General features: G+C 49.9%; 1 protein-coding gene across 1 annotated transcript in view; it reads right to left on the minus strand.

Annotated features, from left to right (window-relative positions):
* The window catches only part of FAM20A (FAM20A golgi associated secretory pathway pseudokinase), a 45660-nt gene that overhangs the window by 11167 nt on the left and 16544 nt on the right, over positions 1-17949 (minus strand). Inside the window, exons 2-3 of the mRNA XM_065897291.1 lie at positions 1677-1861; positions 955-1005 (exon numbers count right to left, since the gene is read on the minus strand). Coding sequence (XP_065753363.1) covers positions 955-1005; positions 1677-1861 — 236 coding nt within the window. The remainder of the gene's footprint in view (positions 1-954; positions 1006-1676; positions 1862-17949) is intronic.

Raw genomic sequence — 17949 nt, forward strand, 5'->3', positions numbered from 1 at the left:
TCCCTCACCTTTGCCTTCTAAAAAATGGCAAACGGCAGGGGCGAAACTAAAGAAAACGGAAGCCCCAGGCCCTACAAACTTGTGTCTTTAACAAGTCGTGACCCACGGAAATTTCTGACGTGTGCTCAGTTCATCGAGGTCACTGGAGGGGGCTCCTCGTGGCCGGCAGTGACTGGTGGGATCTCAGTGTCCAGGTACACCTGTACCCAAGTCACAGCGCCCTGGCAGGGACCGTGCTGTATCTCACATCTATCTTTTTGATTCTACTCATCATTTACCCCAGGGCGTCTCAACCTTGGCTGCATGAGGATCACCTGGAGTGTTTTTATATAAAATGCTGGTGCCTGGGCTTCCCCCTGGCAATCGAATCAAAACCCCTGGGGTGGGGACCAAGACGCAGCAATTTTTAAAGCTCCCCGGGTGGCTACTCTGACGCCGGGTTGAGAACCACCGTCCTGCACCGCTGCTTCTTAAATCTGAAAATGTACTCTAGTCCCCTGAGGATTTTGTGCGAATCCAGATTCTGACTCAGAAGATCAGGGCGGGGACTGAGATTCTGCGTTTCTGGCAAGCTCCTGGATGGTACGGAAGATGCTGTGCCAATGACCAGCTGCCACCCAGCAGGGTCCTACCCAAGAGCTCCTCTTAAATGCCTTTTCTTTTGTGCGGGAAGGTGGGGAGAAATGTAGGTTCTCAGAGATGAGGCAGAGGGACCCATGCTCCTCAGCTGCTGATGGAGCCCCACGGAGTGGGCAGTGGGACCTTCACGTTGCTCCCAGGTACTGGGCTTCACAGGGCAGTGAGGGGATGGAGGGGGATGGAGGGGGGCAGGGTGGGGCCACGGCGGGGGCGGGGCCAGGGCCTGGGCGTGGCCGGGGCCAGGGCCTGGGGGCGTGGCCGGGGCCAGGGGCGGGGCGGGGCGGGGCGGGCCGGGGGCGGGGCCGGGCCACTTACTCTGGGTGCAGTCGCAGGCTCCAAGCAAGGCTTTCTCGTCCTGACTGTAGTCTGCGAAGGAGGAGCAGGGCGCTGAGAACCCTCGACTCTGGTTCAGACACCAGAGGGGGAGCCTGGAAGGCAGCCTGGGGCCCTTGCGCATTCAATAGGGGACCTCCCCGAGCCCCATTTGGGGCCGCAGCCTCCCAGCCTGCTCCATCCAGGCCCCGTGCTCTCTAGCCCTTCCGTGGACGCTCCAGCAACAGCTGGTGGGGAAACGGGTGCTGGCTGGTGTCTGCAGATCCCTCAGTGTGTCCCTTAGGCTGGCGTAGTGCTCGAGGCCTCAGGCAGCAGGCCACCACTGCGTCCTCGGCCAGGTCACTTTTAAACTCTCCGAGCCTCAGTTTTCCCATCTGTCAAGCGGCAGTGATAATGTCTACATCATGAGATCACTGTATAAGACAGAGTCGCCAGATTCAAAAGGAGCAGTGGATCAGTAGTGGCCATCACCTTTCTGTAAGCTACGGACACCTCCTGTGCGTCCCTTATGGGGTTGTGATGAGATCACGGTTGTAAGATCTCTTTCAAAGGGAAAAAGGTCCCTGTCTGTGTTTTTCTGCTTCTTTCTCTCTTGGGTGTCAGAACCAACCCTTTACCACTTCACCCTGGAGCCTGGCCTGGTTGGGTTACCCAGCCTCTCTGGGAGAGAGTCAGTCCATCCCGCCTGGTCCTGTGACCCTCACCAGCGCTGATGGTGGGAAGGTGCCTCATGTCGTGGAGAAGTTTGCTGACGACAGGACTGGACCGGGAGTACAGGCCGTGGCGGCTGATCCCCAGGTGGAACTGGATCCAGCTGGTCTCCAGGCGGAGCTGCAGTGGGGGATCCAGGGAAGTGAGATTCAGCTGCTCTTTGTATATCCTGTGTCGCCTGAAAGAGCCGGAAGAGTTTTTCTTCAGCTGCGGGAACAAGAGAGCAAAGACCTGCCAAAGCGCCTTGTCTGGACTCTCCGTTCTTTCATTCACTTGGCACCTGATATGTATGAGGCTTGAGGCTGTGCTTAGGGTACCATGGGGGACAAAGCAGCCACAGGGCTTCCCTGCCCTCAGAGAGTTTACAATCCAGTGAGCGAAACAGGCAAACAGTTACACAGTGCCACACACACACCCGCAAATACCTAACCACAGACCGCGACGAATACCGTGGAGGAAAAGCGCAGACGGTTAAGAGTCAAATTAGGGGCCTCGTATAATCTGGGATCTCAGGGCGTGATCCTGGGCCGCTTCCAGCACTTTCCCATGAAAAAGTGTGTATTTTATACTGCCCAATATTTCCTGACCTTAGGAATCAGGAGGTAGGAGAGAGAAGGTAATTGATGAGAATGGAAAGAACGAGGGTCAGGATTGTTAAGGAGAGCTGGAAGCTGAGTGAGATTAATCAATACGTCCTAGGAGAAAAGAAGAATTAATTAGCCGTGTACTGTTGGTCCTGCTTAGGAAACTTTCCTGCCAGGATAAAAAGAAAAAGCTGAAAAACAATGCCACTGCCGCGCAGAGGCTCAGAGCCCAGTCCGGGAGACGAGCGGTACGTCTGTGAAGTCATCAGAGCAGAATATAAGGCAGTTGTAATCAACTGCTGGACATGTGTTCAGACAAAAACGCCTTAACATTTTGGGGAAGGGAAAGACGATTATATGGTGACGTAGTCAGAGGAAGACTCCGATGGGAGAAAGTGGGCTTCAGCTGGATCCACATGGGTGGTGTTTGGATTGAAGGGGAGATGTGGGGTGTGCTCCTGGATTGGGGACAACATGGACATTACAAGAGGCAGGCGAGGGACAGGTATAGCTGAGGATTAGAGAGGAAGGATGGATAAAATAGATGGCTGAGTGAACAGATGGACGTCGTCTGACTGGAAAGCAAGGCAAGTCGGCACATGTCATCTGACGAGGTGAAGCTGACCGGGACGGGCTAGGTGGGATTATGGGGCAGGGTTTGCGAGTCCCTATACATCCGTATTTATCAAACCGTGATACCTTACCTCTGAGGTCTGTGATGGGGTACATAACAAAACAAACACGGCCGATATTCTTGGCGTGTCAAATGTTCTCACTGGTAAATAGTTTTAAAAATTACTTTTATACTAAAATAAATATAGACACGTTATGGGGAGGGAAATGAAACAATCAGTTTTTAATAAAAAACAGTAGTTTTCCAAGAAAATTTCACTTGGTCACCTCAGACTTTACCTCCAAGGGTCCAGACCCTCAGGAGGGAATGGAGTTTTGTCTTGTTTTGTTTTGTTCTGCACTCACCTCGCCCTGTGTGAATACAGTCAAATAATAACGCTGTCCTGGGTGAAAGTCATTTGTCTTGAGGAAGAGGCTCAGGTTTATAGACTGATGTGGAAGGATGGATGTCTGGCAGCTCTTGGTCCTAGCCTTCTTGGTACCTGCTCCAGGGTCCTGGTGGCCTCTGGGTGCCCCTACTTTTGGAGACCTTCGCCTTTTATCATGTCACACATATTAAAATCCACCCCTCATTCAATATTTGTTGCTATCCCTTTTGAAAGTTTTCTTTTATCATTCTGAATCTGTTAAGAATAAAGTATCAAAATAAACAAGCAACAACAACAAAGAATATCGTATCTAGTAGTATAACCAAGTCAACGCTGGCTCATTGTTCTGTGGACATTTCGTTATATATTAATCCATCTCGGTTTGGGGTTTTTTGGGTTTTTTTCTTTCCATTTCTGAGCCAATCCATTTTCTTTGTCCAGGCCTCAGAGCATTGTCAAAGCTTTTGTAAGTCTCAGGCTCCGTGTCCACGTTGTAAATGGATGAAGATCCCTGACCTACTGTCTCCGCCAGCTCAGGCTGCACAAACAAAATTCCACAGGCTGGTGGTTCAAACGACGGGAATTTATTCTCTCACAGGTCTGGAGGCTCAAGTCAAGATCAGGGTGTCGCCAGGTTTGGTTTTCCCTGCAGCCTCTCTCCTTAGCTTGCAGATGGCCACCTTCTTTCTTGTTGTCTCCTGCCACATCTCCGGTGTCTCCTCCTTTTCTTATAAGGACACGGGTCCTATTGGATTAGGGCCCCACCCTGTTGCTCTTTCTTCCAGACTCTTACTGCCACGGTCCTTCCTAGAGAAACAGCTCCATTGGCTCGATCAGATGAGTCCTCCTGGGACGACCCTTTCTTCCTCTCTTTCAATCTGTCGCTTCGTATTTTCTATTATTCAAGCCATAATTCTGAAAACAGCCAACCGGAAAGAAAGATCTGGTGAAGGGGAGTTCCAGACTGTGACACAACATTATGGTTGAGAACAAGACGCACATACCAGGCGGAGCAGACTCAAAAGGAAGGCTTGGACCAAAGAAGCCAAGTCTGTCGGATAAAGAGCTCGGGCCTGGGAGGGATCTGAAAGACCCTTGAACCCAACGTGTTATTCCATTTACCACATTCCTATCTAGGAGTTGCCTGTTTTGTACTTGATCAGCTGCAGTGAAGCAGATGTACCACACCCAGAGTAACCCAATCCATCAGGCCAGCTCTATTAGGAAGCATTTTCCAATTCCGGGCCAAAGTCTTTCTGGAGCTTCCATCAAGGAGTCCTGGCTCTATCCCCTGGATTTATGCAGAACAAATCCCTTCCTTACACTGTAGCCTTGTAAATATTTGAAGATGGATGTCACGTGACCTCAGTTCCCATCTTCAGGTTGAGTTTCTGCATTCCCTTCACCACCTTCCCAGGCCACGGTGTGATCCATTTGTGATTTTGGTTATGTGGGTCTGTTTCCCTCTTCTTTCTTTCTTTTTTGTCTTTTTAAAAATATTTATCTAATTGGCTGCATTGGGTCTTCCTTTCGGCACTCGGGATCTTTCGTTGCGGCACGCGTGGGCTCTGGAGCGCACGCGTGGGCTCTGGAGCACACGGGCTCAGCAGTTGCAGCGTGTGGGCTTAGTTGCCCCGCGGCATGTGGGATCTTAGTTCCCCGACCAGGGATCGAACCTGCGTCCCCTGCACTGGAAGGCAGATTCTTAACCCCTGGACCACCAGGGAAGTCCCACTTCCCTCTTATTTCTGACACCCAGAATGAAATGCAAGAGCCCAACATGGATTGTCCAGTGCAGAGCAGAAGAGGATAATTACCACCCCCATTCAAGATGTTTTCTTCCTATTAAGGTAGTCAAATAATGAATAAATGTGGAGAAACCACATCACATGTCTCTGAGAAAATAGAGATGTTGTGGCTGGCAGAATTCTAGAACTGGCCTTCAAGGTTCCACGCCCTCATCGCTAGAACCCGTGAACATGATGGCCTGTCACTCCCAGGATTATTCTGTGTTGTGGCACAGTTGACCGGGGGTGAGGAGATGAGCCAGCAGGGCCTAACGTAGTTACATGACTCTTGAAAGCAGAGTTTTCTCTGGCTGGTAGCAGAAGGAACCGAAATGTCTGTCGATGGATGAATGGATAAAGAAAATGTGGTATATACACACAACGGAAGATTATTCAGCTTTACAAAAGAAGGAAATCCTGCCTTTTGCCACAATATCAGTGCACCTGGAGGACATTAAGCCGAGTGAAATAAGCCAGATACAGCAAGACAGACACTGAGTGATCTCACTTCTATGTGGACTCTGAAAAAGTCAAATTTAATAGCAGCAGAGAGAACAGTGGTTGCCAGGGGCTGGAGGGAGGGGGAAGTGGGGGGATAGTGGTCAAAGGGTGCAAAGTTTCAGCTGTGCAAGATGAATAACCCCTGGGGATCTAATATACAGCATGGCGACTCTAGTTAATCACACTGTACTGTATGCTTAAAATGTACTAGAAGTGTAGATCTTTGTTCTCCAAAAGGAGGGGAGAAAAGATGGCTGGGACGTCCCCCCAAGACAGCAAGCTCTGGGCAGGCAGCCTTCCAGCTGGGGGTGGAGGGGAGGCTTGAACTATTGGTGTAATTATCCGAAATGTCTCCGGTTAAACTGCTTCAGTGCTAGCAGTTTACTAGGTCTGCAGGCCACCGGCCAGCTTTTCTTTACTTTCCGCACATTTATTTTTATTTTAAAAGAGAGCCGGGCCAGGCTCTAGTTCCCAAGGCTACTTTGAGGCTTAAACTCTGGGACTGCCCGACTCTCTTGGGAGTCTGGTGGAAAGACTGCAAAGTCCTGAGCTGAGTTAGTCACCCTGAGCTAGAGCAGCAGAAAGAGAAACAATGATTCTGGGATTTGGAGCAGGGCTGGGGAAGAGGTGGGGTTTTCTTAAGCGGGGCTGCAAGCTGATGGGTTCCAGCTACAACAACAGTCCAACAGCCGGGGCTCCAGCCTCCAAATAGAAAAACAAATGTGGCAAATTGAGTGTAACTTCCTCAGGAGGACAAATCGCTCTTAAAACGTTCGTATTTACTATTGGGTGGGGATGCATAGCTCTCTGGTTAGCGATTCTGCCCTTCCCAGGGCCAGTGTCACAGCCTGGGCGGGGGCGGGGGCGGGGTGGGGGAGCACAAAGAAAGGGCATCACGGGGTCCTTCCCACTGGGTTTTTTTTTGTTTGTTTTTTGGCGGTACGCGGGCCTACTCATTGTCGTGGCCTCTCCCGTTGCGGAGCACAGGCTCCCGACGCGCAGGCTCAGCGGCCATGGCTCACGGGCCCAGCCGCTCCGCGGCATGTGGGATCTTCCCGGACCGGGGCACGAACCCGCGTCCCCTGCATCGGCAGGTGGACTCTCAACCACTGCGCCATCAGGGAAGCCCCCGGCTTGGGGTTTTTTTTTAATGGTTAAGGTAGAGCTGTTGAGAGTTTTCTATTTTTTTTTTTTCTTTCTTTCTTTTTTTTTTTTTTTTTTTAAATCAGAAACGTTGTCTGTGTGCCCTTTGTTCCTTGGGGACAACCAGCAGGGGTGTGCTGGAGCTGGCTTGGACAGGTAGCTTGACATCTGCCGTCGTGGGAGAATTTATACCATGGAAGCTGGCAAATGTGACAGGTCGGGGCTTTTTGGCCCCCAGAGGAGAGCCCGTTCTGCAGCACACCGGCCTGTGCTCTGATTATGGCTGTCTGCATGCAAACATAAAAATGGTAAAAGAGATAACCAGCAAGGACCTACTGTACAGCACAGGGAACTCTGCTCAGTATTCTGTAATAAGGATCTAAATGGGAAAAGAATTTGACGAAGAATGGTTATATGTATCCGTATGACTGAATCACTTCGCTGTACACCTGAAACGAACACAACATTGTTAATCGGTTATACCCAATGTAAAATAAAAAATTTTAAATATGGCCAACACAGAAATTACCTGCTTTTTTTACCTGTTTGTTATACCCAAGGAAAAAAAGTGGATTTCTAAAAACGCAGCTCAATGTGGCAAAAGTAAATATTAAAAAAATATAATATATATGGGGGGGAGGGATTGTTATGTACAGTCTCAGCCAAGATACTCCTGGTCTTTAAACTAGCCTTACTTTTAAAGGAAGAAATAAAGTCGACGCCAAAAAATAAAGCACAAAGTATTGATGGGATGTTGCTTTCATTCACAAAAAACCTCGGTTACAAGTCCCATGACCTTGAGGTGAGGGGTAAAATCCACTCTGCTCCTTACCCTCGGAAGTACAGGAGTTTTCCACAAAAATTGTTCTGAATAGGAAATATTTACACGGTTCAAAATTTTAAATTTCAAAAATCTCCCTTCCATCCCTGTCTGCCCGTTCACCGACTTCCGTCTCCAGAGGTAACTGATGTGGCCAGTTTTTTCCTTTGTTTCTCTCCCCTTTTACCCTTGTAGGTTTTGTAGCATGAAATCCACACTGTCCTGAAACTTGCTTTGCTCTGGTCACTAGGTTTTGGCAACCGTTCCAATTCAGCACCCAGAACGCTCCTTATTCCTCTGTAAGGTTGCATAGTATTCCAGTGTCTGGGAATCACAGAATTCACCTTATTCCTTATTGGTAAAAATCGAGGTTGTTTGAATTCTTTTGTTACCACAAGCGATGTTGTGCAGTCTGACCTGCAGCTGTGACGTTTCCCTTGTGCGGGAGGATGTCTGTACGGTGACATTCTAGAAGCGGAATTGATGGGTATGAGTACATTTGTCATTGTTACAGAAGTTACCAGGCTGCCCTCCTCCAAGGGTGAGCGCTGTGTGAGACGATTTTCATGAGGCTTTGCCAACAGTGTTACTTTTTGATCAACCTAATAGGTGAAAAATGGTATCTCCGTGTATTTTAAATGCGCGTCTCTATCTTGCGAGGAACGCTCAGCTGAGCATCTTTTCATGTGTTCAGGAGTCATGTCTATTTCCTCTGCCCATTTGTGCTGGGCTGCTCATCTTTTTCTTACTGATCGTGCGCACGTAGAAAATCAGCTCCTTCTCCCTACTAGGATTTGCAAATGTTTCCCCCGCCCCAATTTTTGGATTTTATTTGGGATGATCTTTTTCATGCAAAACTGTTGATTTTTATAAAGGCTGAAATGACCACTCCTTTTATTCAGGCTCTGACTTCTACGTTATACTTAGAAAAGCCAGTCTCACTTTGAAGTGACAGGAATACAAAACGAAATCAAAGCAAATCATGGTTCCTCCTAGTATTTTCTGGTTTCATTTTTTCCATTTAAATATTTAGTAAAAGGTATGTAGAAAATATTTAGTATGGCATGCACCTTTTTCCTCGCTAGATAGCTAGCCGGTTCTCTAAAAATCATTTATTAAACAGTCCATTTAAAAAAATCTCACTGCTTAAAAACATCATCTTTTTTCACACGATAAATTTCCATTTATATTTTGGGGTCTATTTCTGGGCTCTCCATTCTGTTTCATGTTCTGTCTAGCCATGCTCTGGTAGGATAGTCTGAACCTTTTAAAAAACTTCATAAAACACTTTAATAGCTGGTAAGGCTAGTCCCCCTGTATTGCTCTTTTTAAGAGTTTTCCTATGTAGGCCAACTTGTGTAGTTACCTACATGAATTTTACAATTATAAGATGCTTTTAAAATGGAAACCTTAAAAGGGTTTAAACAGGCTTACTGAGTAGCATCGAGTATAATGCTTTCTTGCATTATTGATGAAAATACTTCGGCACATCTTTTCAGAGGGCAACTTTCCATTTCAAAATTTATAATGAGTTTACCCTTTGACTCAGCAGGTGCCCAAGGATGGCTGCCATTTTTAACTATTGTTACTGCTTATAAAGACTAGAGAGCAGGTAGATCATCACATTTGCAGTGGGTCACTAGAAATCACCGGCTTCACAAGCCACAGCAAAATCCTCGGAACATCCTGTAAGCAAGAAGGGAAGGACTTCTGTCTTACTGCTGCGCTACACACTGCCTTTCGCCTGCCCTGGCACGTCTGCAAGGTCACGGATCATCCCAGGGACCCGGGAATCCCACCGTGGCTTGTCTGCGGTCTCTAGGTGTGCTAAGGAAGCAGTAGCCAGGTTATCTTCGGGGCATTAGAGAAAAATGCTTTCTCCATCCTTTGACTGTTCAGGCAGGTCTGGCCTGGGGCTGGGTGGGAAGCCTGGAGCCGGGCACCTCAGCTGCTGCCGCCCAGCTAAGTGAGGGCCTGGGTCCTCTTCCTCGGATGTGGGGAGCTAAGAGTGTGTGGAGGATGTCATTCCTGGCTCTGGTCCCTCCTGGGATTCTCAGGGCAGAGCCCCTGGGGTGTGGTATTCAGGGGCCAGGTGCTGTGAACACATCTGGCAAGGAGGGGAGACAGCTGTGACTCAGAGGGTTCAGGAAGGACCTGGAAGGTTCTCAGAGGCTTGGGCGCCACCCTCCCCCACGCCATGCTCCCAGTCGCTGAGCGCACGGCTTCAGGCCTGAAAAACTTGCTCGGTTCCTCGATTTCCGGTCTGGAGGAAAGACAAGGGGTAGGATAGACCCCCTGCCCACACTTGGTTTCAAGGTGTAGATGCCTCCACTGTGTTTAGGTTCCTCATGGGGCGGGGTCAGGCCCTTTGGGGATAATTCTGGCACCAGACCGTGCAAAGGCATACGCAAGAATACTGTCTGACGGCCCATAAAGCGAGAGGCTAGGGCTGGACCAGGACGGGCAGTCGAGGCCCCATCAGTTCTAGGAACAAGCTAGTCACTGCTCAGGCGACCTGGCCGCGAAGCGCAGAAATCTGACTCCCGTCCCCTCCAAATCATTCCTCAAAGCTGCAGTTTCACCTCTGCAACCTCTACAATGTTGCCTTTCCTCCTGTTGCCCTTGCCACCTCAGCCCTCACACCTCGCCTGGAGCCTGCAGTGGCCTCTTAACTGATCAGGACTCAAGTCTTCTCCTTCGTCTCTCCAGGCTCCGATCTCAGCCAAATTATCTGGAAATCAGAGCTCCAAGCACGCGTCTCCCTCCTGCAGAATTCTTCGCCACGTCCTCGCTGCCAGCCCTGATTCTGATATCCCCCGAGAGCCCCTCTGACCCCTTCTAGTCTCCCCCCGCCCCCATTCCCTTCCTACCTGAGCACTATGGTTAGTGCTCCCAGACCTTCCTCCCCACCTCGTGCTGTTTCTCCCGTGGAAATGCCTACTGCCACATTTTCATCTCCAGATTCCAGGGTCAAACTCTCAAGGAACGTCCTCTTTGAAGCTTTTCCAATTCTGCAGGTGGATGTGAGCTTTCTCTCTCGCCCCTACAAATCCGTATACACCTCCCATCTCTTCTGCTGTTCTTGCTGTAGGCAACAGGTGCTCAATAAAGTTTGGGGAGCCAATGAATATGCTCCGTACCTCACCCACAGTGGGTGCACAGCGCTGTAGGAACTACCCTCCGTATTCTTCTGGAAAGACAATTAATGGGAACCACAGGCGTACTCAAGGGCAGCTGACGTGCATGCTTTCTGGATAGCGTATGTTCGCTCTAACGCTAAAGTTTCCAGAAATCCTGCCTGCCGTCCTTCCTTCTTTCTAACCATAGCATCTCGTAAATTTCCTGGTTCTCCTGAGTCAGGACAGACTGAACCGATCCTGGGAATTAATTTCTGTCCTTTCCGGCTGAAATAACCAGTCTCTCTTTGGCATCTGGACACACGTTCCCCGCCAAAAGCAACGAGGCCAGGCCCTGGCAAGCAGAGCCATCTCAGCTGCATGCCTGAGAATCTATATTTTGCTACATTCTCTCGTTATGAAGCTGTGATGAGAGATGACGTGCTCTCTGCTTTAAGGGCTCACACTGAGGTCCCCTGGGGAGGAATCTGGTGATAATCCATTAATTATTTTCTAATTGGTTGACCCCCTGCTTGCTTTTTTAGAGCTGTTCGTTCCCAGCATGGCTGGGAGACGCCGCGCCTGGTGGAGAAGTACGATGGGGCTCCCCGAACCCCATCATCTGGCTTAGGACGGATCATCTGTGGAGGTTCACAGAGCCCAGACCGCCTGCTCCCAGCGGCCCGAGCAGCCGGAGGGAGGCGGGGCTGTCAGGCACTCAGGCAAAATCTCCTCTTTTGGAAACTCAGTTGAGTGGTCGTTGTGCTGTAGCATCGGGCAGGAGGTGGGGCGGCAGCGAAAGATTTCCGAGCCATGTGGGTTTTCTTCCCAACAGAGCTCTACGTTTCTCGAGGGCCGGAGCCTGCCTAAGATTTTCACAGCTTCCTTAGCATTTGACAAAGTGCTCTGCGCGCAGGAAATGTTCTATAAATAACTGATTCTTAGATGCCTCAACAATTTTCCTGCTGCAGAAACTCCATCGACTCCAAAATACTAGCATCAAAACTTGGGGCGGGGGGGCCAAGAATCTCCGGAACACAGGCATCTCTGTTAGAAGGGAACACATAAGGTTACTTATTTATTATCCTACGGATCTTATGAATCTCCAAAAGCACTCTGCCATGAAGAAAATTATAGAAGCATCACAGCGAGTCTCTAAGGGACTCGGCTTTCGACCTCAATCTGCGCATGTGTTTGATCCACGGGTCGGTTTCAATATTCTTAGCCTCCTTGACATTGGTCTTAGAAAGAACATTTTCCCAGAGTTGCTTCGTTTGGGTGGTGACGAGTTCGGAAAAGTCTTCCTTCGTCTTGTCCTATTTCTCCTGTGAATAAGGAGCTGGTTCAGCGGGACCTGACGCTTACACATTTGGAGGACCACTTTAGGAAAAAAAGAGTACAAAACTGTGAATACAAAATTAGGCATGCGCGTGACTATTTCTTTGGAATGAGAAAAGATATCAACAAATCACTAGTGCCCTGAGGATTTAGATCCCTTTTCCCTGAGATTTCATACTTAACGTAGAAACTGACTCTTCTTCCTAGTCAGCACCCCACTCGCCCCGCTTACAGCTTCCTGCACCCACAGGGGAAGCAAGGGGCGCTGGGCTGGAGCTTTATCAGCTTCGTGGTAGATCTGCCTCAGATGGGCAATTACACAACTCACAACCCAGCGCTTTTGACTGAATACCTGACATGAATATCACGGGCAGGCACATAACTTCAGGGAACTCAGGGCTTTACGTAAAGGACCTCCTTGCTTCTCCTAGCCAACACCTGATAGGAGAACATTAGCACAACAGCTAATGAGGACAAGGGATGGAGGCCAAGAAAGCCGTCGGCTTCTGGAAACGGTCTTTCTGTTTATTACTCGAATGGACTTTATTTCTGAGACCATCGGGTCCCTGCAGGCTGCATGTCCTCACTACAGAATTCTCTGGAAGAGCCAACTCTCCTCAAATACACCTCAGCAGACTGGTGGGCTCACCATCAAAACCCTGTGGCTTCAGGGAACTGTATTCCATATTCTGGGATAAATCATAATGGAAAAGAATATGAAAAAGAATATATATGTGTGTAACTGAATCACTCTGCAGTATAGCAGAAATTAACACACCATTGTAAATCAACTCTACTTCAATTAAAAAAAAAAAAACCATCCCGTGGCCTTTCGCAAACAGGCCCGGGATGCTAACGGGCGTCTCCCCACCGCTCCAACCCACGGGCTCCAAGAGCACAGCCCCCACTGCAGCCCTTTCTGTTCACCCGCCTCCCTCTCTGTTTATCCCTGTGCCCTTGAGGCCAAGGCAAGTCCACGGAAGCTGTGAGCCAGATGGATCTGCCACCACCTGTCAGACCCCAAAGCGGGTCCCCAATCCCTCATCTCACTTCCCAAGACAGAAACGCATTCACCCCCTGGAGTCTGTCCTTCAGCCTGAAGGAATATCTGCTTCGCTGAGCCCATGGGCCGCGGCTTGACTTTTAGGGGTAGGTGACAGGTGACAATGCTGCTGTATCTGTAACTCAGAGTCACGAGCCTGCACATCCAGAGAGACAGGGAGGGTAGGAGAGGCAGGTCCCTCATCCAGAGTCCCAGCTCTGCCATGCACGGCTGTGTGACCTAGGGCTGGTTCCTTGACCTCTCTGCACCTCTGAAAAGTAGGGATAATAAATGCACTACCTTAGGGGGTTTTTAGTGAGGATTAAATTAATTAATAGGTGAGTGAGTTATTACTGTGATTTCTAAGATTCCATGTGTGTAGGGTGGGGAAGGAGGGCCGTGAAGGATTATCGTGACCTCTGCTTCATTTCCCAGTTCCCCGAATTCTGCTCTATGCTGCATCCCTGTGGTGGGTTGAGTGCTGGGCCGAGATATCCATATCCTCACCCTGGGACCTGCACATGTTTCCTCACACGACCAGAGGGACTTGCGGAAGTGATGCAGTTAGGATCCGGAGACGGGGTGATGAGCCTGGACACCTGCGTGGGCCCTGGAGGTAACCACAACTATCCCCATCAGACAGGCCCTCGGCAGATACAGAGCAGAGCGGGAGACCATGTGGCCCCAGAGGCCGACCTTGGAGAGAAGTGGCCTGGAGTCAGCAGAGGCTGGAAGAAGCCAGAAATGAATTTTCCCCTGGAGCCTCACCTACACCTTGAATTTGGACTTCTGCCCTCCAGAAATGTAAGAGAATAGATTTCTGTTGTGTTAAGCCCCGCAGGGTGCGGTGACCTGTGATGGCAGCTCTAGGAAACGAATCCAAGCAGCCACTGGGGCCACAGCTGATGGAGCCGATGGGAACCACCAGGCAGGGAGTGGTCCTGGGGCACCACTGCCCCCGAGAACAAGTCCACGGGGCTCCCCACAAGGAACCGACTCCCCCATGCCCAGGAGCTATCACTGGGTGGGGGGCAGTGGATGCTAATAGGTTGGAGAGAGGCTACTGCTTCTCCATCCCATCCCAAGTTCTGCAACGTGGCTGCCCACTGAGCCCTTTAAATGGACCTGGCTGGCCAGTGAAACAAGCTCCCAGGAGAACACGAGAGCCATGGCAATGGCTGGCCCACTCCTCATGGCTGTCCCCAGCTCTGCCCTCACGTGGAGTCATCATGCCAACACCGATGGGGCTCCGTGCCCACCCCTCAGGACCCTCCTCCCCCTCCGGAGGGGGCAGGGGCACTGTCGACCTCATCTCACAGACAAGGAGGCCGGCACGGGTGAGCTAGCTCAAGGTCACCTGGCTGGAGAGTGCCACCCCAGAGCAGCCGTATGAACCTGGCCAGTTGGCTTTTGAGGTCACTTTCTGCATTCCCACTCGATGTGCCTTCCACACTGGGGCCCCCGCCCCGCCCTCCGCTCCTCACGTGGAGGCCGCGGCGAGCCCAGGCTCCCTCTGACCTCCCAGCTTGTCCCCAGGGAGAGGGATCTATAGGCACGTGATGCCACCAGAGCTCCATCCAGCGGGGGAGCGTCGCTGGAGACAACTTCCACTCACCTGGGGGCTGGCTACTGTGGAAGACGTTACTAAGTGGAGTTGGGGATATAGGGACAAAGGGACTTGCTGGACTCACACAGAAATCCGAGATAAAGTGAGGAACCTCCGTCCTCATGACCCAAAATGTGATCTTGTTGTTTTTTTTTTTCTTGGTCTTATCAAAGTGGTTAGACTTGCCCGTTTTGCTCAGAGCTTGCTGGGTTTTTTCCTATTTATTCACTTATTTTTAATTCTATACAATTTTTAAAGGTTACTTTCCATTTACAGTTATTACAAAATACTGGCTGTACTTCCTGTGTTGTGCATACATCCTTGAGCCTGTCTTATGCCCGACAGTTTGTATCTCCCACTCCCCCCCCAACCATATTGTCCCCCTCACTGGTGTCCACTAGTTTGTATCTGTGAGTCTGCTTCTTTTATGCTCTATGCGCTAGTTTGTCGTGTTTTTTAAGATTCCACATATAAATGACACACAGTATTTATCTTTCTCTGTCTGACTTATTTCACTAAGCATAATACCCTCCAAGTCCATCCGTGTTGCTGCAAATGGCAAAATTTCGTTCTTTTTAACGGCTGAGTAATATTCCACTGTGTATACATATACATATATGCATGTGTTGATGGACACTTAGGTTGTTTCCATGTCTTGGCAACTGTCAACAGACCTTGCTGATTTTGGATGAGCTAACAGAGCGAGGACACTCCCGGAGCTGGGACTATGGTCTCAGTGAGAGACCTGCATCTCAACCCTCGCAACAACTTCTAGACCTATTGCCAAAGATGAGGGCAGACTGGACATCCTGGAGAAGATGGCAGGTCTTCTTAGATCCTGGTCTAAGGGATCCCCAGAGTCGAGGTAGGGACCTAGCAGAGAACTCCTAGCTGGGCCACGTTTCCCAGATTCCGGTCCTGGGCACAAAGCAAAGCACCGGCACAACTCACACACGTCACTTGCTCCGTAAGAGTCGCAAACTGCAACCTCTCTGGGAGAGTCCCAGTTACATAAAGACAGTAAAGGCTCTGAGAAGTCCTGCAGTCAGGCTTCCCGTGCAGAGGGCACTTCCTAAACCTTTCCTTTACAGAGCCCGTGACGACATGCACTGGATTCTGTGTGGCGCACAACGGATTTTGAGAAACATTAAATATTAACACTGAACGCTCAACCTCATCACGACGTGACCATTCACAGAGCCGAGGTCCCACAGCTGTGAACTACATTGTTCCATGGGATACGGCCTCCATGGTGTAGACCAGAGGTTGTCAACTAGGGGCAACCTCACCCCTCACGGATGGCAATATTTGGAGACATTTTTGCATCACAGTCGGTGGAGAGGGGTGCTAACAGATGCTGCTAGACATCCTCTAATGCATTCTCCTCTTTTATTTAATTTTCTGTCGAGCCTAGCACGGCAGAAAATCGTCTGCCCCAAATGTCAGTGGTGCTGAGGTTGAGAAACCCCTGGCTGGAGTTACAGAATCATGAAGGCACTTAATCCTCTGATAATGACCCGAAAATTGCTATGATGGATTCTGGACTCTGCACAATTTCATATTTTCCACAGACAGCATAAAAGCCTTCCTCGGGGTCTCCTACACTCCTCCGATATCCTCTGCACAGCAAAGACTTTAAGTATTATTTAATTGTATAAAAAAAAAAACAAAAACAAATGTGGGTCAGCCATCATTTAGTTGTCAGCCTTCTACTGGCCTAACAAGCATATGGATAAAATACCAACACACGTGTTACTTGCAAAGGAGGCACTACTAAATTCTGGTTCTTCCCTCTTCCAACTGTGCAACCTAAAATAGACGAGTGTATGTTTCACACACACACACACACACACACACACACACACACAGTTAGCAAATGACACTGACGCTGGAATTGGATGGCTGTGTACCCTCCCTCTCCTCCACCATTTTCCCGAGTGCGAAAAGCAGAGCTGAGGTCTAAAGGCAGCGCTCAGCGTGGGCTGAGAACAGGAGGAGACTAAAAATCCACACGCTGGGTCCTTCAATAAACAAACGTTAACCGGAACATACATCTTTTCAAAAGTGTCTGACCTTTGCCTTACCGCCTGTCACCGGGCGTGGGCATCCGAAGGAGAGAAGGATCTGACCGTAGGGGCTGGGGGCACGTATACTCATGGTTTGTAGGCAGACTTCCTTGTGGCTTCCCCACAGGTTAAATTCTCTCAAGTCCTTGGCCCATGCGCTGGTGCTAATTTGCATGGTGTTATCTTTCCATCTGATTTACACACGGAGAGGATCATTGGCCTCTTTTCCTCCCGAGCATATGAGAAGTCACCCGGGGGGTAGGGTAATTTATTGAGATATTAATGTGGCTTTTGTTCTCGTGGAATTTTACCCACCTCTATTCTAAGAAGGGGCCGGACTTTGTGTTTCCTTGTCTTAGGGGGTGTTTATGATCCAGGACCAGGCAGACATTTAGACAGGCTTCCCCACTCCTTCTCTGGCTTGTAAAATGGTTTTATTTTCGGAAAGCCTAAACTCAGCAAAGGGAGAGGCTAGACAGGGGAGAGAGGAGGGAAGTGCAGGCAGAAGCACACGCTTTGGGGGAACAGGCAGATTCGCTGAGATCAGGAAAGGAAAGTTGGCTTGGGGTGGTGAGTCCTGGAGGTGACCCTAGGTGGCGGGAGGCGGCTGTGTGGTGCACCCGGGAAGGCGCATTTCAGGCACCAGCAAATAGTCCCGTGCCCGAGCTCGCCACAAAAGCAGCACTGCCACCCTCATGCACGAGATCAGGTGACAGAATGAGGACCTCACACCTTCTGCTACCTAAGACCCTAAGGACATTCCCCCGACACTAGGGGGTCTAGGGAAAGGAACCCCAGTGATGACTGAGATTGAATTTCCAACCAACCTCACGGGAAACGGGCTTAGAGTCCCACTGGATGTGATTTTAGAAATAGGAATCCTCGGTACATCTCTTCGACACTTGCATTTGGAGAGTAAAATCAGGTTCTGGGGAGAAACAACATGGTCCCGGCAGCTCAGTGGTTTCACACAGCAAAGGTTTATCTCTTAGTTGTGTTGCTTCTCTAACGAAGGTCAGTCAGTGGGGATTCTGCGCCACAGAGGGGCTCAGGGGTCAGCTGGATGGACACACCAAGACCCCCGCTTGTGGTCTCCCAGCCAGCGGGGCTACAAAAGAGAGGAACTGGAGGGGTTAGGTCCCGGCTTTTAAAGGCTCTGGCCAGGAAGCGATGTAGATCATTCCAGCTCACATGGCATGGGCTGGAACTCGGCACATGGTCCCCCCAGCTGCGAGGGGGCTGGGACACCCATGGATCCCGAT

The sequence above is a fragment of the Phocoena phocoena genome, chromosome 19 (assembly GCF_963924675.1).
Source record: "Phocoena phocoena chromosome 19, mPhoPho1.1, whole genome shotgun sequence".
In the NCBI taxonomy this organism is placed as follows: domain Eukaryota; kingdom Metazoa; phylum Chordata; class Mammalia; order Artiodactyla; family Phocoenidae; genus Phocoena; species Phocoena phocoena.